The 26,782-nt window shown below is 52.8% G+C and overlaps 1 protein-coding gene across 1 annotated transcript; it reads right to left on the minus strand.

The window, feature by feature from the left end:
- Positions 1-50: 50 nt before the first annotated feature.
- Tnfrsf1b (TNF receptor superfamily member 1B) lies at positions 51-26,628 on the minus strand. The gene is made up of 10 exons (XM_090335792.1): positions 26,510-26,628; positions 11,323-11,422; positions 9,430-9,558; positions 9,078-9,227; positions 8,630-8,723; positions 8,151-8,380; positions 6,934-7,011; positions 6,481-6,515; positions 2,593-2,779; positions 51-517 (listed from the first exon to the last, which is right to left on the minus strand). The coding sequence occupies exons 1-10, from the start codon at positions 26,588-26,590 to the stop codon at positions 234-236; spliced, it is 1,368 nt and encodes a 455-aa protein (XP_090191918.1). The 5' UTR covers positions 26,591-26,628; the 3' UTR covers positions 51-233.
- Positions 26,629-26,782: the final 154 nt, after the last annotated feature.

Below are 26,782 nucleotides of genomic sequence, written 5' to 3' on the forward strand. Positions count from 1 at the left end.
GGGGGAAACAGTCCTTCCTCCTGGGTGTCACAGAGTCCCTCTCCCCACCAAGAGCCCCTGAACCCAAGTTCGCACGCCCAAGGAGGGGTACTCACAGAGGGCCAAGGAACTGGGCTCGGAAAGAGCCTCAGTGCCCTGGCAGAAGGGAAGCTAGGAGGAACGGGGGCTCCTTTGTAGGACTGTCCTGCTGGGGGGCGTGAGCCAGCTCTGGGTGACACGCTGTACCAGCCTGGTTAGCTGTCCTTTGTACCGGCCTCAGGCACACCAAGAGGCAGGGGCTTCTCCTCTGAGCTCTGCAGCAGCGTCTCTGGGGTCTCTGTCTGGGAATGGAAGGAGCACTCTTCCTTGGAGAAGGGGACCTGCTCATCCGCCACCTCCGGGGAGTCTGCCGCGTTGGCATCTGCGTCCCCCACCGTGGTACTGGCTTGGGAAGAGCACCTTGAGCCATGTTCCGAGCTGCCACAGACATTCACGATGCAGGTGACTTTAACCTGCGTCCCGTGGCCACTGGGGGACTCTGAAAAGCATAGATGGGAAGGGTGTCAGTCCAGGAGGAAGCTGGAGTAGAGGGCAGGTGTTTTTGCATCCTACTTTGTGCCCAAGGGCAAATTAAGACATGGGAAAGAGTGAGGAGGAGACAGGAACCCAGATTCTAGCCCATTCCTGCTGGGCACATGTGCTTTGTGTGCCTCAGTTGCTTCATCAGCCAAAGAACAGCACCCCAGCTTTACAAAGCTCATGCATTTCAGAGTTGACAGGGAGCACTTAGTTAAAGCAGATGAAAGCACGTTAAGAAAGAGCTTACAGAGGACCTGAGTGGAAGCAGTGGCAAAGCCCAGACCTTCTGGGGCAGCCTGGGGCCCAGCCCACCTCCTGACTCCCTCCCAGAACTTGGAGAGGAGAGCCTGGGGAAGATTGGAGCTGGCCAATCTGCCGGGCCCACAGCAGCTTCCCAAGGGCCAGGAAGTCATTTGTACACCAGGCTTCCACAACACCCAAATTCACCCAAGGTTCCCCAGCGCAGCTTCTGCAATCATGGAGGGACTGTGGGGGCGGGTAGGGCCCAGCTCTGGGCTGTCACATGCCCACAGTAGAGACAGATGTCAGGGTGGGAGGGGACCGGGGAGAGCAGAGTAATGTGAGGCCAAGGAGCAAGTGAGGTATGCTGGGGAGGAGGAGTGGAGAAAGGGCAGAGCCTCTGGGGGCAGGCAGAGGCCTGTGTAACACGGTGCCAGGGGCTAAGAAGGCAGAACAAATCAGAGTTTATATGGGCACATTCATTCATTCACTCATTCATTCATTCCATAAGCATACTGTAGGGACATCTGCTCTGCTTCAGGCACTGGCCCAGGCCCTGGAACACAGTCTTTCAGCCTGGCAGGACATTTCCCTGAGGAGGGTGTGGTTTGAGAGGAAAACAGAAGTGGAAAGCAGTGTGTCAGCTTCTACATGGACTCACCTAGTAGGTGTGCAGCAGCCAGAGGGGAGTGGGCACAGCAGCAGGGGCAGAGAGGCATGGGGCTGCAGAGGGATTGGGGGTGTGGTGGTGGCTGGGCTATCAGCCCAGGAGACTGTCAGGTGCCCAGCAGAGCACAGTTTACTCATCTCTCACCAGCCCTGCCAAAGAGGTGCCATGACTCATCTGCAGGTGAGGAAATTGAGGCTCTGTGAGGTTAAGAAGCCTGCTGGAGCTGGGCGCTGATGGTTCATGCCTGTCATCCTAGCTCCGTAGGAAGCTGAGCTCTGAGGATCATGGTTCTAAGCCAGCTCAGGAAGGAAAGTCTGAAGAGACTCTTACCTCCAGTAACCAAGAAAAAGCTGGAAATGGAGGTCAGTTCAAGTAGTAGAACACCAGCCTTGAGCAAAAAAGCTAAGGGACAGCACTCAGGCTCTGAGTTCAAGCCCTAGGACTGGGACACACACCTGCATTCCTAGCTACTCCAAAGGCTCAGTTCTGAGGATCATGGTTGAAAGCCAGCTTGGGCAGGAAAGTCCATGAGGCTCTTATCTCCAATTAATCACACGCAAAAAAAGCTTGAGGTAACACTGTAGCTCCAATGAGGAAGAGTGCCCAGGCCCAGAGTTCAAGGCCCAGGACTAGCAAAAAAGAAAGCAGAGGGGCAATGTTGGCTCAAGTGGTAAAGTTCTAGCCTTGAGCAAAAGAAACTGAAGGACAGCATTCAGGCCCTAAGTTCAAGCCCTGGAACTGGCACATATACCCACTGCCTCCTCCCCAAAAAAGGAAGGAATGCCCGCGCCCACAATTGGCCAGGGCATTGACTTTCAACTTGATGTTAGTGGGAGAGTGATGTGCTGCCTGTGCCCTATGCTTAGAATGTTGGCGGTGGATCTTTTCAGGGGGTAGTGCCACACCACAGGGTGCTCTACCACGATACTGGCCAAGAGTGGGAGCCTCGGCTCCCACTGAGCTTCAGGACCACCAAGGAAACTCGAGGTCCTGAACGGGCCACGCTTCCAGGGGCAGGTAGGCACCATGTATATTTCTCTCCTAGGAGTCTTTTCAACCTCCAATGGATTTATTGTGATGAGCCCTCCGGCCCCCCACCATCCTCAGTCCGAGCTACCTCTCACCTGAGCACCTGGAACTGGCCGAGGCTTCCCTGGGCCCTGCGGCCTTGTCTGTGGCTGGTTTCTGTGCTTGGTGCCTGGTAGGTATCCCCTTGTCCAGCACGCTGGCCGAGCTCTCCAGGGAGCTGCTGCTGGAGCTGGGGGCTGTGGTCAGCAGGTGCTGCTGCTCCTTTTCAGCAGGCAAGTGAGGCTGGGAGGACGAGAGAGAGCAGTCAGCATCCCAGCCCCTGCTCGCCACCTTTGCCATCCAAGCTTCACAGTTCACATGATGCATCTGCCCATGCCACACATTTCTGAGGCGTGTGATTCCCCATGGCTTGGGGTCTCAGAGCAGCCCCCAGCTGCCTTGTGGGAGCCTGAGCTTCAGGAGGGACAGGGCTACTCAGCCTCATTCATGTAGCAGGAAGTGGAAGAAAAGTGACTTGCCTAAAGTCGCCTCAGTCCTGGGAGAATGGCCAAAAGCATGGATTCTGGATCCAGACACTTGAGGATAAATCTTGACTCTATCATTCACTTGCTGTGTGACCTTGGCCAAGTTACCTAACTTTTCTGTGCCTCCTAAAAAGGGAGTTAGTAATCTATGCCATAGGGTATAGATAGAGATTTACCTCTCTACCACTTGAGCCATTGCACCACTTCCAGCCTTTTCTAAGTAGTTTATTGGAGATAGGAATTTCATGGATTTTGCTGCCTGGCTTCAAACCAGAATCCTTAGATCTAGCTTCCTGAGTGGCTAGGATTACAGGTGTGAGCCACCAGCTCACCCAGCTAAACCAGAGAGATTTACCAAATGCCCAAGGCAGTGCCTTTTAGTATAAACATAGGAAATCCCACACAGGAGTTTGTTCGGTGAGAAGGAGACAAAGCACTGTCACATACAACCTGAGAACTGAGAATAGTTTTCTTGTTTCTAGTTGTTTGCTTGTTTTGTGCTGATAATGAGGCTTGAACTCAGGGCCTGCCTGGGTACTGTCCCCTAGCTTTTTTAGTCAAGCTGGTTCCCTACCACTTGAGCCATGACAAGATTCAAGACCATCTGCTCACACTGACTAGACAGGGGCCCAGGGTCTCCTTTGAGGCTCTGGGTGACCAGAGAAAGAAAAAAGATGGCTGCATCTTGACCCTGGACTTTCAGGGTGAGCATGATCCACGGAGTAAATGGATCTGCTGGTGGGTCATGCCTCATGTGGTGGGGGCAGGTGAGAGAGGCAGAAGCTCAGCATTTGCTACAGAGATGGCTTCAGGGTCCCACCCTCCATGAGCTAAGACCCCTGGCTTTCCTCCAGTGTGTGGGATACAACTCCAGCTGGGGAAGGCCGGAGGGGCAGAGATGCCACCAGCCAATCACTGTAGCCCGAGTCCTGGCCCCACCCACCACGTGTGGTGGCCTCATCCAGGGCTGAGCTCTGTTCTCTGAGACCTGCCCCACAAGATCATGGAAACTCAGAGCAGCTGAGTCCTGTGTGTAGAATCACACAGGACTGATCATGGAGAGAGCAGGAGGAACCCAGACCAGTATGCTAGAACTTCAGGCTGCCCACAGCACCCTCTTGCTCCCCTTACTGCCTGGCAGGCCGGGTCCTCCAGTTCAGAGTGATGGAGGACATTCCAAGTTCATAGCCAGAACTGGACCACAGGCCAGCCCCCCCGCCCCCCCCCCCCCAGCCTGGAGAGGGGAAGAGCATCCAAATGTCAAGATCATAACCTCTAGAGAAGGGGCTTTTCTGGCCGGGCCCAACCCTACTGCTGGTGGCTATAGCCAGGCAGAACAGAAATTCTCAAAGGTCACAAATGCTACCTTCCCCAGGAGTCACAAAGTTTAGATGCCACCAGTGTCTTGTTCTCTTAGCCCCATTAGGGGGGAGCAATGAGGAGGCTCATGTAAAACAGGACCCAGTCCAGGTACTGGTGGGTCCTCTATAATTGTAGCTACTCAGCAGGAGGCAGAGATCCAGAGGATGACGGATCGAGGCCAGCCTGCAAGAACCAACCACAACAGAAAACAAAACAAAAACTGGCTATGGCAGTGCACAGGACTGGTGGTCCAATAGGATTGGAATCCAGATATAGGCAAAGGTGCAAGAACTTACCAACAACACCCATGCCCTGAGTTCAAGCCCCAGGATGAACACATAGAGAAAGGGGAGGGGGGAGAGGGAGAGGGAGAGAGAGAGAGAGAAGAAAGGATGGAGGGAAGAAAGAATGAAGGAAGGAAGGGAGGGGAAAGAAGAAGAGAAGAGAAGCGAGAGAGAGAGAGAGAGAGAGAGAGAGAGAGAGAGAGAGAGAGAGAGAGAGAGAGAGAGAGAGAGAGGGAGGGAGGGAGGGAGGAAAAGCCGGACTGGAGGAATAGTAGCTCAAATGGTAGCGCATCAGCCATAAACAGAAAAGTTGAGTGAGAATATGAGGCCCAGAGTTCAAGCCCCTTTGCCAACACACACATAAAAGATAACCAGAGGGTCTGGGAATATGGTTTAGTGGTAGAGTGCTTGCCTAGGATGCACAAAGACCCAGGTTCAATTCCTCAGTACCACATACACAGAAAAAGCCAGAGGTGGCCCTGTGGCTCAAGTGGTAGAGTGCTATTCATGAGCAAAAGGAGCTCAGAGACAGTGTCCAAGCCCTGAATTCAAACCCTGGGACTGGCAAAAAAAAAAAAAAGTACAAAGAGGGCTAAAGGTGTGGTTCAAGTGGTAGAGTATCTACCTAGCAAGCACAAAGCCCTGAGTTCAAATCCCTTACCTCAAAAAAAATCCCCAAACTGCAAGATCCCAGCAAGATCCAGCTCATCTATCTGTCCTAGCTTCCTGCCCAAACCCTAAACGGAGCAGAGAGCTTCACAGAGAAGCTGACTCCTGCAGGTCTGTGTGTATGTGTGTGTGCTGCATACATAAGTGCGCGCATGTGTGTGTGTGTGTGTGTAGGCTGAAGGCATGTGCACTTGCACATACACATCTTTGAGTGTACAGCCATACATCTGTGCTTGAGAGTGGCAGTGTTCAGGGTAGTGGGACACTCGTAGGTGTGTGCCCTAGGCTTCCCCCATCAACTGTGCCACCTTTGGGAAGTTACTTAACTTTTCTGGGCCATAGATCATGGGCTGTGAAATTGAGTTCAACGACCAATCACCTGGCGGGTGTATTATAGCAAGGCCAGGAGCATAAACAACATTGCCCAACATAGCACTGCATCTGTTAAGTCCCTGACAAAGGCTCACACTGGTTGCTAGCTTGAACTCCTGCATGAGCATGTACAGGGGTGGTGTGGGCAAGGCCACACGTGTGCATGTGCTGCTATACTCCACAAGCAAGCTCCCAGCCCCTTCCCTGTTTCCCTTTCCCTGTGAGTAGATGCCTTTGGGTCCCTGCCGGTCCCACCCAGCTGCCCACTCTGCCCCCCTCCACACTCAGAGACTGGGTGGCTCCACTGTGTGAATGCAAGCTCAGCAAAGGGAAGAGGAAGTGGGGGCCAAGGGGCCACACCCAGAACTTCCCAGGCCACTGATGGGGCAGCAGTTGGCTAAGAAAGAGTGGGTGACTTGGGAGTAAGGGGAGGAACTCTTAGATGCCACCAGGCAGCACCAAGGAACTGAAGTGGACACAAAGTGGGGGGCAGGGAGGGTGAGAAACACTGAAATACCCTAGAGCAGAGCAAAGGTGCTGGGGCGGTGTGGCCTGGGGCAGGTCACGTTCCCTCTCTGAAATCAGAAGATGAAACCAGCCTGTCTGATTTCAAAAGCCTTATGGGAACCTGGGACCCAGGGCCACGCAGGGCTCAGCACACCTCCCCAGCCTGGATGGACACAGAATCCTGGACAGACCCAGAAAACTGGCTGCCGTAGCTGTTTGACTTAAAGGCAGCTGGAGTTTGGGGCGGGGGCAGCAGGACACTCACCACCTTGGCTTCTTTTGGTAGGCAGAAAAGCTTCTCTAGGAAGACAAGAGAGGGGACAGGTCAGCGAGTGGGCCTCCTGTGGCCACTCTGTTCTAACAGGAGAGTGATGTGAGCCTGAGCCGACTTTGTGGGGCGAGCCTAGCTTTGGGGAGCAGTCACCAGGCACGATGCCCAGAAGACCCTCCAGGTCTCTAGCTCCTCTCTCCTCCCCTCCCCTCTGTCCACCTCTGGGCAGCCATCAACCTGCCCACCCACCTCCCTGCACTCCTCCAACCTCTGCCTCTTCCTCAAGAGGGATCCCCACATCCTGTGCCACCCTCACCTTCTAGCACCCCCACTAAGGAAGTGCCCTGTGCCTCAGGCTCCCAGCTACCCCCCCCCCCCAAAGCAGAGACTGTGCTAGACTCCCTGGAGTCCCCAAATGCGATAAAGGAAGCAGGGAAGGAAACATACTTTTCTTCTGGGTCAGAATGACACAGTTCACCAGTCCCACCAGCAGCAGACCCAGGGCCGTCACCCCCACAATCAGTCCTAAGAGGAAAAAATGTACATGGAATTCCTCCCTCCATCCTGGCATCATGCCCAAGGCAGCTGGAGGTGTCACAGGGAGGGGTGAGCCTAGGCCCAAGGCTCTCAAATTGAATGACAAGTTTAACCTCCGCTGGCCACATTTGGCTTGAGGCCACCAGTTACATAGACACTTCTGGCTTGGTGCCATCAATCCGCCCCCAACAGAGATCACCAGAAGTCAACCAGGTCCGGAAGGCTGATTGTCAGCCTATGGTGCCACCAGAAACAGTGAGCAGGACCCAGCTTGTCCCACCCAGGAATTCTAGTCTCCATGATGGCATGAGATTTGGGGGAGGAGTTCTGTCCACTGCCCGCAGTGGACACAGCAGCATCTGAACACGGGAAGGGAGTGTGGAAGGAAGGAGGAAGGGAGAAAAGAGAAGAGGAAGAAGGGAAAGAGGGAGAAAGGGAGGGAGGGAGGGAAGGAATGGAGGGTGGGAGGGAGGGAGGGAGATAACGCCTGGCCCTGGAGGCTCATGCCTGTATCCTAATTACTCAGGAGGCTGAGACCTGAAGATTAAGGTTCAGAACTAGCCTGGGCAGAAAAGTGCAGGAAAGTTTTATTTCCAATTAAATACCAAAAAGCCATAAATATAGCTGTGGCTCAAATAGTAGAGTACCAGCCTTGGGGGAAAAAAAAAAAAAAAGAGCGCACGAGGTCCTGAATTCAAGCTCTCTACTGCTAGTACAAAGAGAGGTGGGGAGCTGAGTGGAGGGTGGAGAGAAAAGAAGGAAAAGGGTAGAAAGGGAGACAGGAAGATAGGGGAAGGAAAAAAGAAAAAAGAGGAAAGGAGAAAAAGAAGGAAAGAGGGACCGAAGAAAGAGGAAAGCTGGGCGCTGGCGGCTTACACTTGAAATCCTAGCTACTAAAGAGGCTGAAATCTGTGGATCACAGTTTGAAGCCAGCCCAGGTGGAAAAGTCTTATCTCCAAAAAGTCAGGAGTGGATGTATGGTTCAAAGCACCAGCCTTGAGCAAGAAAGAAAGCTCAAGGACAGAGCACAGGCCCTGAATACCCCAAACCACAAAAAGGAGGGAGGAAGGAAAGGGGAGGGATGAAGGAAGGGGAATGAGACAGAGGGAGGGACCCTCCTGACTTACCAATGGGAAGAGAGATGCTGGTTCTGCTTGATTCCACTGGGGGCCTGGTGTCATGGGGGAAGAGTTGGGAGGTGCTGGCCACCGGGCTGGGTGCTGTCCTGGGCTCCACAGTCTGGGGCCCCAAGGTCAGGGGCTGGGATGTGTGGTCTGCCTTTGGGCCTGCGCTCAGGGTGGAGAACAGGCAGATGGCATCCATGCTTGCATTGCCAGGGACAGCCAAGACGCCACAACTGGAGGAGAAGGAGGCTTGGTCAGGAGGACGGGGGCATTGGCATGGGAGAGTGGGTGGCCTGTATGGTCCCTCCTGTCTCCAGATTCTCCTCCCTGAGAGACAAGGCTACCTCTGCTCACGGCACCTGCGCCTGCCCCAGGACCCTTGCGCCACCCCTAGAGAAACCAGCTTTAGCAATATTGGTGGGCAGGCTACTCCCCCTAAACCCTCCGCCTCAGCTCTTCAGAGCCAAGGGCTCAGCACTCACACACGGTGGGGCCTGCAAGTGTCTGTGGATGAAATGGTGTTGGAGAATGTCCCGGGGGAGCAAGGGGTACATAAGATGTTTGCATTCGCAGTTCCTTCAAGAGAAAGAAAAAAGCTTGTTGACAACGCCAGCACCCCCAGAGCCATGGGCCTGTCACTTCTGTTTGTACCGCTGTGCTGAAGCACACACGCATGTTCACACAACCCCTACACACATGAACACGTGCACACACATGCACACAGGGCTGGTCTCTAAGCTATGCAGTCACCATCTCCTCAGTTCCCAGCAGCTTTGGACTTAGTTCGGTCCATATCTAGGCCCTGGTAGACAGACAGTAGGCACCTAATCAGGTAATTGGCAGAGAGTATGGAAGGCAAGTGGGTAGACAGATGCGCCTCTGGTGATGGCTGGTCAGTATCCTAACACTGGAGAACCCCGGGGTTCATACCTTTCCTGGCCACGCCATAGCCGGGGCCACACTTGCGCAGTGGCATGCACTGCCGGCAGTTGAGGGGCTTCCCCAGCATGCAGTACCAGCCCGGCCTGCAGGTACAGGCCTGGTTCCGCTCCCGGGTGCAAGCTTGAATTTCGATCTGGTCTGGAGAAGTAAAAGGTCAGCCAGGCTCATTCCTGTCTCCACAGTGACAGTTCCAGCCTCCTGGCCAGCCTCCTCTCAGCTCTGGGCCATAGGGCTATAGCCACAGGGTCAGTGGAAAGCATCAGAGTATGGGGTGATGGCAGGGAGGAGAACGCAAGGAGGAGGCTGGCAGCGGGAGGCCTTGTTTCTCTCCGTCACTCACCAGGGCTGCAGGGTGCATTGCAACTCATGCACGTGGAGAGTGAATTCCAGAGCCTGGTGTAGGTGCTGTTTTCACAGTCTGCACATATGGTGTCGATGGTCTCCGTACAGAAATGTCTCACATGCTGGCCTAGAAAGCAAGCACCGGAGGCTCAGCAGGACAGAGCTTCTCCCAGGACCCTGGTTCAGCCAGGCGTCCATAGTTCCCAAGTTCATTGGAGGAAACCCATGGCACAGTTCCAACTCTCCCAGGGGTGCCTCACATCTGGCAGGCCCCAGCCATCTCTCCACCCCCACCTCTGAGACCCCCCCCCACAGCAGTCAATAATATTTTAGTAAAATTTCGCTTGGGGCTCCTTTCTTCTTGACAACTGGTAGTGATTTTCTATTTAGGGGTAGGAACTTCAGGGAAAAGGAGGTGGTGAGAAAGTAGTCCCTGCCAGATGCTAGTGATTTATGATTGTAATCCTAGCTACTCAGGAGGCTGGGATCTGAGGATCGTGGCTTGAAGCCAGCCTGGGCAGAAAACTCAGTAAGACTCTTAACTCCAATAAACTACTCTGAAAAAAACCAGAAACAGTACTGTTGCTCAAGTGGTGGAGACTAGCCTTGAGCAAAAGAAGCTTAGGGAGAGCACCCAGGCCCTGAGTTCAAGCCTCAGGATTCAAAAAAAAAAAAAAAAGATTCTTATGGGCCATGTGTTCTACACACATCCAAGCTACTGGCCCAGGAGCTTCCAGACTCTTATAGAATAAAATCTGAATTCCTTGCCATGGGCCCTTTCTATCCTTATCTCTCAAACTCCTCTTCACTCACACTGAGACAAACACACTGATCTGGCTATTCCTCCAGCTTCCAAAATCTCTCACTCCAGTGCTTTTGTGCTTACTGGCATGCTTCTCCATCCATCTAGATTTGTACAGCTTGCAGCTTGCTCCTTTACTTCTTGTAGGGCTTAGCCCAAATATCACCTGCTCAGAGATGCCTCTCCCGGGCCACACACATAAAATAGCATACCCTGCCTCACTGCGACTTTTTTTCCCAGCATTTTCTGGCAGGTAGGGCCACACAGCTATTAGAGATGTGCCTCCATGAGAGAAGGCCAAGGATCTGTGCATCCTGAACTCTGTACAGTCCCAGCACTGGAACACACACTAAGTGCTTTATAGATACAGAGTGGTTGTGTGAATGTAGCTGGAGGGATAGAGTCTGGAAGCAGCTACATGTAGAATGGGTACAGTATATTATATATTCACCATTTAATTATATGCTGAGCACCTATTATGCGTCAGGCACATGCCATGTGCTGGGAAGTCAATGGAAGCCATAGTCTCACTCCTAGAGGAGCACATAGTAGGACAGAGGTGCTAGGCAGCAACTATACACATCATGCAAAAATGAGCTGTCATGGGGCCAGGAGTTTGGCCTAGTGGTAGAGTGCTTGCCTAGCATGCACAAAGACCCGGGTTCGATTCCTCGGTACCACATACATTGAAAAAAGCTGGAAGTGGTGCTGAGGCTCAATAGGTAGAGTACTAATCCTTGAGAAAGTCCAAGGATAATGCTCAGGCCCTGAGCCCAAGCCCAGGAATGGCAAAAAAAGAAAAGAAAAAAAAAATGAGCTGCCAGGGGCACAGAGTACTCAAAGAAGACATGCAACCCAGCTGGGCAGTGTAGGGCAGGGAAGGGGAACGGGTAAGTGAGATTGAAAGACTAAGTGGAGTTATCAGAGAAACAGAAGTATGCCAGATGGAGGGGGCAGCCGTGCAGAGGTCCAGAAGCAAGAGCCAGCACAGGCTGTATAAAGCGTGCCACGGACTGAGTTGAGAGAGAACCAAAGGTCACAGGTCAGCCCTGCCCTGGATCCCTCCAGGACCCCAGCACTGCCCCTCACCAGGTGGGCACATGCTACAGCACTTCCGGGCCGTGTTGTCAAAGTATTCTTTCAGCTGGCACATGCTTCCAGGTTCCGGGATGTAGGGCATCAAAGTCACCTGTCAGGAGGAAGGCAAGTCAGCCATGTGCATTGTAGCCCCTGGACACGACAGCTCAGACACCAGGCCAGTCCTGTCAATGTCTACCCTCTTCCTGCTAGATGGAACTTGCTTTTTTTTTCTTTTTCTTTTTGTGGGTCATGGGGCTTGAACTTCGGGCCTGGGCACTGTCCCTGAGTTCTTCAGCCCAAGTACAGCCCTACCCCTTGAGCCACAGCCCCACTTCCCCTTTTCTAGTGATTAATTGGAGATAAGAGTTCCGTTGTCTTTAATGCCCAGGCCGGCTTTGAATCTCGATCCTCAGATCTCAGCCTCCTGAGTAGCTAGGATTACAGGCGTGAGCCACTGCACTCAGTTGAAGCTTTTCTTTTTGAGCACGGAGGGGGTCAGGGAAAGGAGTATCCAATTCTTTCTTTCTCTCTTCCCCTCTCTCTCTTCCCCTCTCTCTCTTCCGTGCTCTCGCGCGCGCGCTCTCTCTCTCTCTCTCTCTCTCTCTCTCTCTCTCTCTCTCTCTCTCTCTCTCTCTCTCTCTCTCTCTCTCTCTCTCTCTCTCTCCTTTTTGCCAGTCCTGGGGCTTGAAATCAGGGCCTAGGTACTGTCCTTGGGCTTTCTCAAGGCTAGTGCCCTACCGCTTGAGCCACAGCACCACTTGTGGCTTTTTCTGTGTATGGGGTACTGAGGAATCGAACCCAGGGCTTCATGCATGCTAGGCAAGCACTCTACCACTAGGCCACTCTCCCAGCCCTCTGAGATTCTCTTTTGCCTCCTTGCCTCCCTCCTCAGTCTAGCCTGCTCATGTCCACAGGTGGAAGCACTGAGCTGGGAGTAGACTGACTGGCCCAGGCTTCCCAGCATGACTGGGGGCGGATTTGGGCTCTGAAGCTGCCCAAATGGCAGTGAGTTGGCCACATTAACCCAAGTCCTGGGCACAAAGCTAACCTCTGCCCAGGGAGCCAGCGATGCAGGTCATTGCCAACCTTGCAGTCTCAAATGCGTATCATCCCAGGGGCCTCAGGAAATCGGCATCGGCCGTAGCAGAGCATGGCAAACTTTCTGGGTCACTTACTGCCTAGAGGAGCTGAAGTTCTAAGGGCTTCAGTGGACCCAGCCAGTGAAAGACATTGTCCACACTGAGATCCCTGTTACCAGAAGGGTGCTTGTCCTCAGAGGCTGCTAATTGGGGCACAGGGGTTCTCCAGCTGTCTTCTGGCCTTAAGATGGGACAGACTGATACACTCCCTCACCAGGAGCTTGGCCAGGCAAGTTGACTCAGAACCCTTTGGCCTCTTTGGGTCCTGCCCCTTCTGGCTGCCCCACCCCTTCCTCTGAGAGTCCTCCCCTGTCAATCACAGACATAGAAATACCAGCCTCAGGCTCTTTGACTTCAGTCATGTGACCCCAGGGAGACTTCACTACAGCCTGACAAGGAAGGACTCCTCACCACAGGTCTACAATGGATCAGGAAGCAGGAAGCCTATGCTCAAGAGCCAGTAAATGATAGAAAAATCCCAAGCCTGTCTGACTGCTCATGATTTCAATGTCTATGCTGTGGGCCTCCATGAAGTGTGAGCAAAGTGCTGGGCGTGATGGCTCACGCCTTTAATCCTAGCTACTCAGGAGGCTGAGATCTGAGGATCATGGTTCAAAACCAGCCCAGGCACTAAAAAGTCCATGAAACTCTTATCTCCAATTAACCACCAAAAAACTGGCACTGTGGCTGAAGGGGTAGGGTGGTGGCCTTGAGCTGAAGAGTTCAGGAACAATGCCCACATTAGAGTTCAAGTCCCACCACTGACAAAAAAGGAAAAAAAAGAAAAGAAAAAAGAGTGAGCAAAGCAGGAAAGAAAGAGGAGAGAAGAGGGTGGGAAGCATGGCTCAGTGCAATGGTAGAATATCTGCCTAGCAAGAATAAGGTTCTAACAAATCCCAGTGCCACCAAAAGTCAAAAAAGGGAGGGGAGACAAATCAACATCTCTAACATAGACATCTGGAATGAGACACAGAGTCTCCTCTCTCTCCACTAGAATGTAGAACACTACAATGCCAGTTCCAGAACTCCTGGCCACACACCCCTGCCTGAGCTCCATCCTTCCTTCAAAAGATGACTGGTCCCTTCTGAGACAAGCATGAATGAGCCACCATCTCCAGGCTGTAAGCACACTCAAGAGTTGCCATGCTCCTCCACAGACAAATAGGGGCTTGTGTGTGTTTACACATGCAAAGAAGAGGATGTACACACAGCCCCAATGCACACAGACGTCACCCCGAGATGACCGGGGTCGTGATAGGAGCTGGCTCATGCCCCATTATCCAGACAGCTGCAATCACATGGCCATAATAAATGTTTGGTGAAGGAATGACTCAAATGTTTATTGAAGGAATATCATCCTCTCCCTGAAAAAGGGTAGAGAGGCAGGAAGACAAAGTTTCGATTCCTCATTCTACCACTCACCCACTATGAGGCCACTGGAAAGTGTCTCAACCTTTCTAGACTTCAGTCAGTCCCAATACATGGTGACAGTAAAGATATTCAAATACCTAATAGCTGGCATAACGTGGGTACTGTCCAGTTACCATAGACAACAGCTAGAAAGAAACCAGTCAGGGGGCAGAGAGAGTAGCCTAGTGGTAGAGTGCATGCCTAGCAAGCACAAAGCCCTGGGTTTGATTCCTTGGTGCCACATACACAAAAAAAAACCAGAGTGGTGCTGTGGCTCAAGTGGTAGAGTGCTAGCCTTGAGCGCAGGGAGGTTCAGGGACAGTGTCCAGGCCCTGAGTTCAAGCCCCAAGACTGCCAAACAAACAAACGAAAAAGCCAGTCAGAAACCAAGTGCTATTGGCTCATGCCTAAAATCTCAGATCTCTCAGGAGATCTGAAAATTTGCAGTTTGAAGCCATCCCAGGTAGATAAATCCAAGACACTCTTTTTTGGGGGAGGGAAGGGAGTAGGTGTAGGGGGAGTCAGTTATGGGGCTTGAACTCTGGACATGGGCCCTGTCCCTGGGCTCTTCAGCTCAAGGCTAGCGCTCTGCCACTTGAACCACAGCACCACTTTCTCCAAGACACCCTTCTTTGTAGTTGTTAGTTGTGAGACTTGAACTCAGGGCCTGGGTGCTGTCCTTGAGCTCTTTTGCTTAGGGCTAACACTTCACCACTTTAAACCGCAGCTCCATTTCCAGTTTTCTGCTGGTTAATTGGAGATAAGAATCTCACAGATTTTCCTACTGTGGTCCTCAGATCTTAGCCTCCTGGGAAGCTAGGATTACATGTGTGAGCCACCAGTGCCCAGCCCAAAACACTTTAATATCCAATTAACTGCCAAAACAAAGACCCCAGAAATGGAAGTGTGACTCAAGCAGCAGAGCACTAGCCTTGAGCAGAAAAAGCCAAGCAAAAGCATGACGCCCTGAGTTCAAGCCCCAGTAGTAGCATGCACACAAGCAAACACACAAACACACACTCACATACACAAAACAAGCCAATCAGGTCTGGCAGCTACAACACTGGGCACCACCAGTCTCTCTGGACCTGGCCAATTGCCATGGTCCCTGTGGGAGGCTCTTCTCTTACTTTCCCTCCCCCTCCCAGCATTGGGAACTATTACTGCAGCAGGTGACACAGGCAGCCTGTCTGTCTCCCCTGCCTGTCTCCTCTGCAGGCAGCACTGACTGCTCTGATGCTTTTCTGTCCAGCTTGTATCCTATCAGGGAAGGAATGCTGAGCAATGCCAAGCTACACAGGGGCTTTGTTCCAGTGTCACTTCTGGCAAAGGTGGGGTTCTGACCTGAGCACCTAAACCTGGCTGCACTTGCCATCTGGCCTCTCTGAGGCCACCCCTGCCCTGGTCAGTCAGCTCTGGCAGGGTCTAAGAAGATGTAACACCCAGAGTCTAAAAGAACAATCGAAACTCCTCGCAGACCATAAAGTCCCACTTACACGCACACACTCACACATGTGCCTAAATGTGTGCACAAGTGCACTTGCACTCAGTATTCCTCTCCCAATCCAATACCAAAGACAGCTCTCACGCACCCCATACCAAAGGACACTGCCTAAGCCAAGCACAGGGGCGCACGCTTGAAATCCCAGCACTTGGGAGGTTGAGGCAAAAGGATCATGAGTTCAAAGTTAGCTTGGATTGTATAGCACAGCCTGTTCAACAACCTAAAGCAAACAAGAATCAGATCCATCACCCCTAACCAGTGGGTGGGACCTCAACTGCCTTTACCCAAGGTCCTGGGGTTGTTGCTCTCCACCCTGGGGAGGTGGGGGGGGGGGTGCCTCAGGATCCAGGAGGATGTGCCACTAAAAAGGAAAACAGCAAGGAACTTTCCCCAGGGGTCTAAAACACTGTTGCCAAGCAGAATCTGATCATTTGACTCTGTGGATAAAGCCAGATGACCTGGGAAGGGCCAGGGAAGGGCCCCACAAAGGAGGGTTGGTGTGGGGAAGCTATGCCCCATAACCACAGGACCTTCATAATACCTTCCATAGACATTAACTGCTACACAAAGGGCCTGGTCATCCCCCCACCCTACACACACACACACACAGCCCCCAGACAAATTGGGCCTCTCGGCAGCCTTTTCCTCAAGTGCCCTGGACAGTGGAACCAGGTGGGTGGCTCCAGTGAGCTGAGAGAAGTCTGGCTGGGGGTGGGGACAGGGTTTCCCGGCAGGGTTGGGCCTGAGCAGCAGCGGATGGGAAAGGGCTGATGGGAAAGGGCTGTCCGTGCCGGGCCAAGTTGCTCCGGGAGGCAGCAGCTGGACCCCCCTCCAACCTCCTCCCTCCAAAGTGCCTTCTGATCCCAGGATCATTTGAATAAGCTCCCCCCATCTTCCTCACGTTGTTTGGTATAGCAGAGGGGGTCAGTCCTCCCTTCAATCTCCAGGCTTGTTTATCCTTTTGGGTAGAGGAAAAAAAAAAAAACACTAAACCACTACTCTTGTCATGGCCAAACAATGAGGAACAGAAAGCCCCTAGGCGGAACAGAACAAAAGGTCACAACTCCCCTTCTTCCCCCAGCAAGCAAGGCTCTCCAGAGCAAAGGCTGAACTGGAACTGTGGCTAAGTGGCATAGCAAGGAAGCAAGCAAGATAAGGGGGACTCAGAGGTCCCCACAGTGTGCCGATGGCCTCTGGGAAATGCAGGGCTAGGGAGGCCTCTGGGAAATAGAGGGCCTCCAGTGATTTGTTTTGAATTAGACAAGCTCAGGCTGACACCCCACCCACCCTATAGGGGATGTGAGTCTAAAAGGAGGAAGTTAAGATGGACAAAACTTGACTCACTCAGCACTTTTTTTTTTTTTTTTTGCCAGTCCTGAGGCTTGAACTCAGGGCTTGAATACTGTCCTTGGGCTTTCTCAAGGCTAGAGCTCTACCACTTGAGCCACAGTGCCACTTCTGGCTTTTTCTATGTACATGGTACTAAGGAATCAAACCCAGGTCTTTGTATGTGGTAGGCAAGTACAGGTCTGTTTTTCCAAACATGGGGCCTAGATGAAAAATCAAAAATCATGGGCAAAGTGACACACCCCCTGAACAGGTGGCAATTTCTGATCCCATGGGGAGGGAACTTGGGGGAAAAAAAAGCATATAGATGAGAGCTATGTGGTTAGAAAAGACAAACAGGTAGATAGTTTTCAGAGAAAGGATGAATGGATGAGAAATGACAATGATAATGGTAGTGATGATGATGAAAATGACACAGTCTAGGGTTGGTGATAGGTAGATAGACATAAATAGATGGATGGATGATAATGGATGAAAGGAAATAAGGAACAAAGTTATCCCTGAATCTGCTAGGTGCCAGTGGCTCACCCCTGTAATCCTAGCTATCAGGAGGCTGATACCTGAGGATCATGGTTCAAAGCTAGCCCTAAAAGTAAAGTCCTTGAGACTCTGATTTCCAATGAACTATTAAAAAAAAAAAAAAAAGCCAGAAGTGGAGCTGTGGCTCAAGCGGCGGAGTGCCAGCCTTTGCTCAGGGACAGCACCCAAGCCCTGAGTTCAAGCTCAGGACTGGCACAAAAAAAAAAAAAAAAAAAAGGACTAAGGCTAAGAGGAACCCAAGGAGGGGGCATTGAGTCCCTTCTGCTTTTATGAACAGACCATGAAAGATCAGCCTGGGCAAAGAGGGAGAAGAGAGATGCTCCCCAGCTCCATGCGTAGTTTCATAGCTTTCCCAAGTCTCAGAGATCCCCTTAGATGCCAGCAGCCTGGGGAAATGGGCACAGGGCCAGCCTCCCAGGGAGCTCCCTGCACCTAGATCTGCCAGCTGAGGCAGGCAGGGGACAGCATTGTGAGCGACAGCCAGATAAAGAGAAAACAGCCCTGGATAAGCACTATGGGAACAAAGGTGCTGAACCCTGGAGCAGACTCACCCAGAGGACAGGGCCTCTCCCTTGTGAGGGGGCAGTGAATCAATCAGATGTCACAACAGCAGAGGCTCTAAATGGAGGACCCCAGGAGCCTCTATCGGGACACTGATTAACAGGTCTCCTAGCTCTCTTACACTGAGAAGTCTATACTCACATCCTGATCTTCTTCTTCCTCCTTCTCCTCTTTCTTTGCCTGGGGCAGATGTTCCAGCTGTGGGTACAGGCAGAAACATCTGCCCAAGGATCCCAGGACCCCCAACACAGCTGGAAGGCATCTTTAAGCAATAGAGAAACCACAACATTTACATAACAGATTCCAGAGCCCTGGGGCATGACAGGAGGTAGCAGAAGCATTTGAGTCTTGACCTTAGGGCTGCACCCCCATGCCCTGTGGGGGTACAGCCACATGGGGCCAGGCCATCACAGCCATGCCACACACAGCAAGGCCTGTCTGCCATCAGAGACAAACAGCATCACGTCAGGAAGGGCCCACCACATCACAGGTGGCTCCTGACACGTCCTACCCCACCCCACCAGCTGCCGCCTGTGATGTTGCTTTAGATGTGAGTGGGCCAGACAGGAAGCCCAGGCTGGGATCCGGTTCTGTAGCTTTGTGCTACAGATGCTGGGGTACAGGCCTTACAACTAAGTAAACCTCAGTCTAACAACAGAGAATGCCCTAGCCCCCTATCTCTGCTCCTCCGTCCCCTCCTTGAAGCCAGTTACTCTCCTTAACACCAGCCACTCTCACTAGCAATTTGCAGAGAGACCAAAGCCACCTTCCAACATCCAAGACTGAATGCAGCTCCTTAGAACCTTCCAGCAGCTTAGCACTGGTGGCTCACACCTGTAATCCCAACTACTCAGGATGCTGAGATCTCAGGTTCTTGATTCAAAGCCAGCCTGGGCAGAAAAAAATCCTTGAGACTTTTGTTGTTGGCAAGACTTTTCTTGTTGTTGTTGGCTGTGGGGCTTGAACTCAGAGCTTGGGTGTTGTCCCTGAGCCTCTTTGTACTCAAGGTTAGAGATCTACCACTTGAGCCACAGTGCCACCTGTGGTTTTTGAGTAATTAATTGGAAGTAAGAGTTTCATGAGGACTTTTCTTCCCAGGCTGGCTTTGAACCACAATCCTCAGATTTCAGTCTTCTGAGTAGCTAGGATTATAGGCATGAACCACTGGCACCAGACTTTCCCTGAGACTTTTATTTCCAACTAACCAACAAAAAACTAAAACATGGAGGTGTGGCTCAAGTAATAGAACACTAGTGATGAGCAGAAAAAGTCAAGTGAGACCAGAAGGGTGGCCTAGGTAGAGTACTTGCCTAGCATGCACAAAGCCCTGGGTTCAATTCCTCGGTACCACATACACAGAAAAAGCTGGAAGTGGTGCTATGGTTCAAGTGGCGGAGCTTTAGCCTTGAGCAAAAAGTGTCCAAGGACAGTGCTCAGGCCCTGAGTTCAAGCCCCAGGACTGGCAAAAAAAAAAAAGGAAAAAGAAAAAGTCAAGTGAGAATAAGAAGACCTGAATTAAAGCCCCAGTACACACACACACACACACACACACATACACAACCTTCCTTCTCCCTGCCTCAGGCAGCACAGCCTCCTTAGTGGAGTTCCTGGGCAAGAGGTGCCTGGTCAATAGTTATTCTGCCTCTCTGTCCTCAACTCCCCTGATATCCGGCCTCCTCTGTGCCCTGTCACCTGTTGATGTCTGCCCAACCCTTTCTTCCACCATCATTTCCCTGAGTCCTCCGAAACCTGGACAGGGTCACAAGTCCTTCTTGGGAGCTCCCGTGACGAGCTGCCTGGGTTACCTCTTGACTCCATACATTCCTCCCTCTAGGGATCACACATTCGCCATGCTCTATTGTAATCTCATCTTCTAGCCAATATGGAGCTAGAATCCCAGCCCTGCCATCCTCTCACCTCCATTTTATTATCTGTAAGCAAGACAGAGCCATGTGTTGGTGGCTCACACCTGTAAGCTACTCAGGAGGCTGAGATCTCAAGACCTGAGTTTAAAGCCAGCCTGGGAAGACAAATCCAAGAGACTCTTACCAGCAATTAATCAGCAAAAAGTCAGAAATAGGCAGGCACTTGTGGCTCACACTTGCAAGCCTCGCTGCTTTAGGAGGCTGAGATCTGAGGATCATAGTACAAAACCAGTCCATGCAGGAAAGTCTATGAGTCTCTTATCTCCAGTTAACCACCTAAAAAACCAGAAGTAGAATTGTAGCTCAAAGTGGTAGAGTGCTATCCTTGAGCAAAAAACACTAAGGGACAGCACCAAGCCTTGAGTTCAAGCCCCACAAACAACAACAGCAATAACAAGTGTCAGAAATGGGGCTGGGAAGGAGGCTTAGTGGTAGAGTGCTTGCCTACCACTAAGAGTGCTGAAGCCTTGGGCTTGATTCCTCAGTACCACATACACAGAAAAAGCTAGAAGTGGGGCCGGGGCTCAAGTGGCAGAATGCTAGCCTTAGGCAAAAGAAGCTCAAGGACAATTCCCACACCCTGAGTTCAAGCCCTAGGAATGGCCAAAAAAAAAAAAAAAAAAGAAGTCAGAAATGGGGTCTCTGGATTTTAAAGCTGGATTGGTGAGGTCCTTGCTAATCTGGCTAGGGATGGGACAGATGGGGTTCGGAGGCTGGTGACCCATCCTGGAATGGATGGAGGCTGAGCTCAGACCAGGTCACAGACCCCAGGCCCCTCTTTGCCCTTCTTTCTCCTTGTTTCTTCCTGCAGCCTTGGCCCTCCCCCACGAAGGCCACCTCCAAACAGACTCGCAGAGGTCTCAATTCCCTGAATCCGCAGCCATAGCAGCTTGACTGCATCAAGGCCCAGGTCAGGTCAGGCTGAGACCAAGGCCAAGCCAGAAACAATACCCTGGGGGTTGGCATTCAAGGACCCAGCACTCTGGAGCAAGAGTCACCCTGTGCTGTCACTGTCTCCATGGAACACAGCTGTTCACTAGGCTGAGTGTTTCTCCAGGGCCCAAGAATCAGACCTCCGGCCCCTTCCAGACAGGCTGGCCAGCCTGGATATTCTGATTGCTGCAAGTGGACATGTGCGCAGCTCAAGTGGCACAAAAGCTAAGAGAGAGTGGCAGGCCTGGAGTTGATGCCTCAGCACAGGCATACGCACACGCATGCGTGCATACACACACACACACACACACACACACAGATTCACTGTGCACACTTCCTCCTCTTCCCTCCAGAGCTCCAAACCACAGCAGTGTCACCGTCGGTTGTGACGTCACAAGGCGTCACTATGGAAAAAGGCTGTGGGTAACAGGGTGGGGGTGGGAGTGTGGCAGGGCTGCTACAGAGGAGACAAACCAACTACCCCACGCACAACCACAGCCATGGGGCAGGTGACCGTGCCAGTGACATGACAAAGTCTCTCTGTGCTCAAGGAGTACTTCAGACTGTTGGTTCTGCCATGGACATGACAGCGCACACTGCCCCTGCATCTGGGAAAGGGTCTAGCTGCAGGCCTATGAGAAGGGCTAAGGGACACAGCAGCAAGGCCCTGGGAGCCCCAGGGCCCCAGCTCTGCCTGTGGCTTTGGTTGTTGCAGCAGCTTCTCATGAGCAAACTGACCGCCACCAAGTCTTGCTCCCTCTAGGACCCAAGCAGGGAAATAATTCCAGCCAAAGCAAGTGACACTGGAGTGAGCAAGATGATATGCTGGTGGCAAAAGCCATTAGCTCCCCTTCCTGGGGAGACCTGAAGCCCCAGCCCCACCTTGCTATCAAGCACACTCAGAGCGGCCCTGTTCCAGTCATGCATTCACAGGCAGTGATGTCTCAGCCCAGGGATTTAATGTCACAAAGCAAACCGAGCCAGTGATCTCTACTCTTCTAACACCCAGATCTTCTTCAGGGTCACTTTGTCCTTCCTGAAAGTCACTTGGGGACAGCTCCAAAGAACCACAGGGCTTCCCCTCCCCCACAGGGTGGCAGGTCATAGAGCCCTAGCTCCACTGAGGCTAGAGATGGAACAGGTTTAGAGACCACCTGGACCCTGGTGCACCCATCATGCAGATCGGCAAACTAAAGTTTTCTGTATTTCATCAAAGGCACCCTCCTCACCCCAAAATGACATACAGCACCTCTGCAAGGTATGGAGGCAATGACTGTGTGGGAGCTGAAGCCAGGCCATACGGCAGGTAACAGGACAGGCCAGGTCAGGGCACACTGGGTGGGGCAGGAAGCCAGCAGGAAAAGGCAGGTAGGAAGGAAGTTTTTCGTGGGATGCTGGGCAGGAATTCTGGGAAACTGAAGACTTGCCACCCAAGATCCAGGACCTCATGGCTCCCAGACAGAGAATCTGAGCCCACTGTGGTACCAGCCTTAGCCTCATGCCCACAAACCTGCCAGCTATCTGGGCAGCTTCCTTGTAACCTATAAAGTACTTTTAGCCCCAGAAACATGCAGTGAGATGGCCATGAATCCATTTTACATAGCAATGCATTGGGATGGGGAGTAGAGAGGGTGGGGGCCTGCCATCTTGTACAGCACAGTGAGTTGATGTGTGTGGCCTGGGTCCTGCCCCATAGAAGCTCTGCTGGCCTGACAGAACAGGAGCCTGTCTGGAACTGGAAGCTACAACATGTATCTGCATGCCATCTCACCTCATGGACCTCTCCCTGCCCCAACCCTGGCTTGGCTCCTGGCTTGCTTCTGCATAAACTGCATGCCCACTGAGGCCTGAGTCGCCTCCAGTAGACAGCTTGTCAAGAGCCAGAGTAGAGTAGGCACATGGAGATGTGAGTACTTTGGGGAGAGGACTCTGGTCTCTGCTGACCTCCTACAACATGAAGAAAAACCAGAGGAATGCCTTGAGAGACAGGCAAGAAAGAACCCAGCCAGCCCCCTTCTGAGTCCTCATCTATAAAATCAGGTCAGGCACCAGTTACTGGCTACTCAGGAGGCTGAGATCTGAGGATCATAGTTTGAAACCAGCCTAGACAAGAAAGTTCACAAGACTCTTATCTCCACTTAATTACCTAAAAGCCAAAAGTGGAGCTGTGGCTCAAGTAGTAGAGCACCAGCCTTGAGCAAAGAAAGCTAAGGGACAGTGTCCAGACCCTGAGTTCAAGCTTAATACTAGCGCGCGCGCGCACACACACACACACACACACACACACACACACACACACACACACACACAAATTAGGTCATTATAAAGGTCAAAAAATTTAATTTATTTTTTCCAGTCCTAGGGCTTAATGAACTCAGGACCTGGGTGCTGTCCCTGAGCTTTTTTATGCTCAAGGCGCTTGAGCCACAGTGCCACTTCTGGCTTTTTCTGTTTATGCGGTGCTGGGAAATCAAATCCAGGGCTCCATGCCTTGTAGGCAGGCACTCTACCATGAAGCCACATTCCCAGCCCTCAAATAAAAAAAATTTGGAAGCTGGATACCGGTGGCTTACGCCTGTAATCCTAGCTACTCAGGAGGCTGGGATCTGAGGATAAAAGTTCAAAGCCAGCCCTGGCACAAAAGGACCTGAGACACTGATCTCCAATTAACCTCTAGAAAAAGGGAAGGGTGGCTTGGCTCAAGGGTGGTAGCCTTGAGCTGAAGAGCCCAGGGACAGCACCTAGGCCAAGTTCTAGCCCCATGACCATCCCCCCCCCCACACACAAATGGTATTTGTTCAAGTTCTTTTTTGGAGGAAAGAGGGGGTGGTATTGGGATTTGAACTCATGGCCATATGCTCTACCATTTATGCCACTCCCTTTATTCCTTTTTTGCTTTCATTATTTTAAAAATAAGGTCTTTTTTTGGGGGGGGGGTCAGTCATGGGGCTTGAACTCTGGGCCTGGCTGCTATCCCTGAGCTCTTCAGCTCAAGGCTAGCGCTCTACCACTTGAGCCACAGTGCCACTTCCCGTTTCCTGATGGTTAATTGGAGATAGGAATCTGACAAACTTTAGTACCTGTACTGGTTTTGAACTGTGATCCTCAGATCTCAGCCTCCTAAGTAGCTAGGGCTATAGGTGTGAGCCACTGGCACCTGGCATAAGGTCTTATTCCCCCTTCCCCTCAATGGTCTGGCCCACAATCTTCTTTATGCCTCCCACATAGCTGGGGTGACAGGCACACACCACCTCATTCAGCTATTTACTAGCTGAACTTGTGAACTTTTTGCCTGAGCTAACATCAAATCTCCATCCTCCAAATGTCAGCCTCCCAAGTAATTTAGATCACTGTACCCAGCTTGTTCAAGCTCCTTTGAAAACCCATTCTGTAGCAGGGAGTGATTCTATGACCAGGAGCTCCCATTCCTCACTATCTGACTGTCAGAAGTGAAGTGAGTACATAGAGGCCAGTGACACTGCCTGTGACATGCACTTCAGGGGAGCAAGAGCAGCTCGTAGGTAGCTATTATAGGCTACATAGTACACAGAGCAGAAGGATACAAAGGGATGAGTGAAATCAGGAGATGTCACTAGAGGAGCATTCAAGGCACAAGAAGAAAGTGGTGCAAAGGTCCTGAGGCCATGTGTATGTATGGCATGTTTACAAAAGAAAAGCAGCCAGCTGGGCATAACACTGAGGATTAAGTGGACAGACAGACAGACATAGCGCTGAGTAAACATCATACACACATACTACTGTGAGCAGCAAACTATTCCCATCCTCTGTAAGCACCCTAGCTTCTTCTCTGAGAAGCACTGGTGGGAAGGGCCATGAGGGGACACTCAGTCCTGGGCAGGAACAGCGGCTCTTGAAAGCCACTGGGCCAGGGCCCCAAGGTCCACACAACACTAATTTGGCTCAGGTCCCAAGGGGACTTGGGGCAGAGGGTGGGTTGGAAAGGTCTGGATTAGCTAGCAGTAGTGTGGCTCCATCAGAGGGCACCCAGCCTGCCCTCATTGACATTCATAAATGAATGAATGAATGAATGAACAATGTGGTCCACATTAGCTGGCAAGCAGAGCTGGGGGAAGGGGCAAACACCCAACTTCGCTGAGTCCCCACTTAGAGATGGGACAACTGCAGGCATGGGGAAAGTGTAGGAAAAGAGCTTTAGGTCAGGTGGAACCACATTCAAACCCTACCCTCTCACCACCCCCAGCCCCACAGCCTCAGGAAATGGCATGACCTCTCTGGACCCTTCCCACATCTCAGCAGGAACCACCCACCTTGTAGAAGCTGCTAGTAAGAGGTTACAGCTCAACTCTGTGGCAGAGTGTCTAGCACAGCTCCTGACACAACACGTAGGTGGTCCCAAACCTCAGGGCTATGTGCTGCTACCCAAGAGGAGGAGGAGGAACCCACAGTCCTGGTTTTCGGGACCCTTCTATGCATTGACACAACTAGATTTAACAAAAGAATGCATCCAGGCACTGGTACCTCACATCTGTAACCCTAGCTACCCAGGAGGCCTGAGATTTGAGGATGCCATTCATGAGACACTTAACTCTAGTTAGTTAGCCACCAAAAAAAGCCAGAAGTGGAGCTATGACTCAAGGCTTAGAGCACCAGCCTTGAGCAGAAAAAAGCTAAGGGACAAGCTCCAGGCGGCTGGGACAGGGCAGCTAACAGTTCATGGCAATACTCTAGGCGGCGAGAGTCAGAGAAGACTGGGCTGGTCAGAAAGGGAAGGAAGTGGAGAAGAATCCCTCAAGCAAGTCTAGAACTCCTTCCCGGGGTCCCTCAGAGTCCTGTCCTGCCCATCCCCTTGCCCTGTTACCATGCCATCAAGGCTGGCCCAGGCAGACCCAGGCTCCCTCCAAAGCCAGCACCCGTGGTATAACCTGCAGTCAGGTGGGGCTTTACAACTGCCCACATCTACACTCATTCAGCTCCGGTTTAGTTTACCTCCGACTGTCCCAACCCCCTCCCCACCCCACCCCCAGCACCCACTGTGAGTGAGTCAGTTCAGCCCTTGACAACTGGACTCCTGGGCCTTTGAGTGAGTGAGTCACGTCTTGTCACCACAGCCAATGCCACCTCCCATGTTCCTCCCTTCCACATGGGTCAGCCATGAGATGCCCGTGAAGAGCTCCTCCAATTTCCTGAAACGTGACTTCTCTGGGCCTCAGTTTCTCTTCTCTGTGAAAGAGGGCGATGCTATCTTACCAGACAGTGAGGCCGTGCAAAGGGCAGGATCTGCTCCCTTTGCAAGAATCAACCCCTGCTATCGTGGAGGGTGAGGTGACTACTGAGAATTTTCTGGGGCTCCCTGGCCAGCATGTCGTCCTGCTCAGTAACTTCCCTCAGCTCCACGGTTCCCAGAGCCCACAGAAAACAGGCCCGGAGGCGGCGGCCACTGTCCGCCTCAGGAGGGAACGGGGCCCCGTCGGGTGCTCACGACACCCCAGGCGCCCGGCTCTCGAGAGCGGGCGGGGGCCAGCGCCCTGCCCAGCCCCTCCCCGCAAAGATAAGCGGGGGTCCTGAGCCCAGCGGGGTTCTCCCAGCCCCAGTACCCCAGCCAGGCTCGTGGGGAAACCGCGCCGGCCCGGGCTGCGGACACACCCGCGTCCCACCCGGACGCACGCGTGCGCAGCCCGGTGCCCGGCGGGTCCCGGCGGCGCGGCCACGGACCGCGACTCGGCGCCCCAGCCCCCAGGTCCGTTGTGGCCCGGGGGGGGCGCGGGTGGGGGACACCATGGCACCGGAGGGCGGGGCGCAATGGCCGGCTGCGCGCCCCCTTCTACCCGCCCCCCCAGGCTGTCCGAGTCACCCACCTGGGCGGGCACGCCGTGCGCCGCAGCCCAGAGCTGCAGGCCGACGACCAGCGCGGCCCAGGCGGCGTCGGCGCGCACCATGGTCCGGGTGCCCGGGCTCGAGGACTGGCGGCTCCCGCGTCCCTGACTGAAAGCGAAAGCCTGAGGCAGCTGCAAGCCTAGAGCCCGCGGCGGGCGGGGGCGGGGCGAGGGGCGGGGCGGGGCTGGGGAGTGGGCGGGGCTGCGAGGTCGAGGGCGGGGCCCACGACCGCGGACACGCCCCCTGCCCGTCCT

This window comes from Megascapheus bottae, chromosome 6 (assembly GCF_031878675.1).
Source record: "Megascapheus bottae isolate mThoBot1 chromosome 6, mThoBot2.hap1, whole genome shotgun sequence".
Taxonomy (NCBI): Eukaryota; Metazoa; Chordata; class Mammalia; order Rodentia; family Geomyidae; genus Megascapheus; species Megascapheus bottae.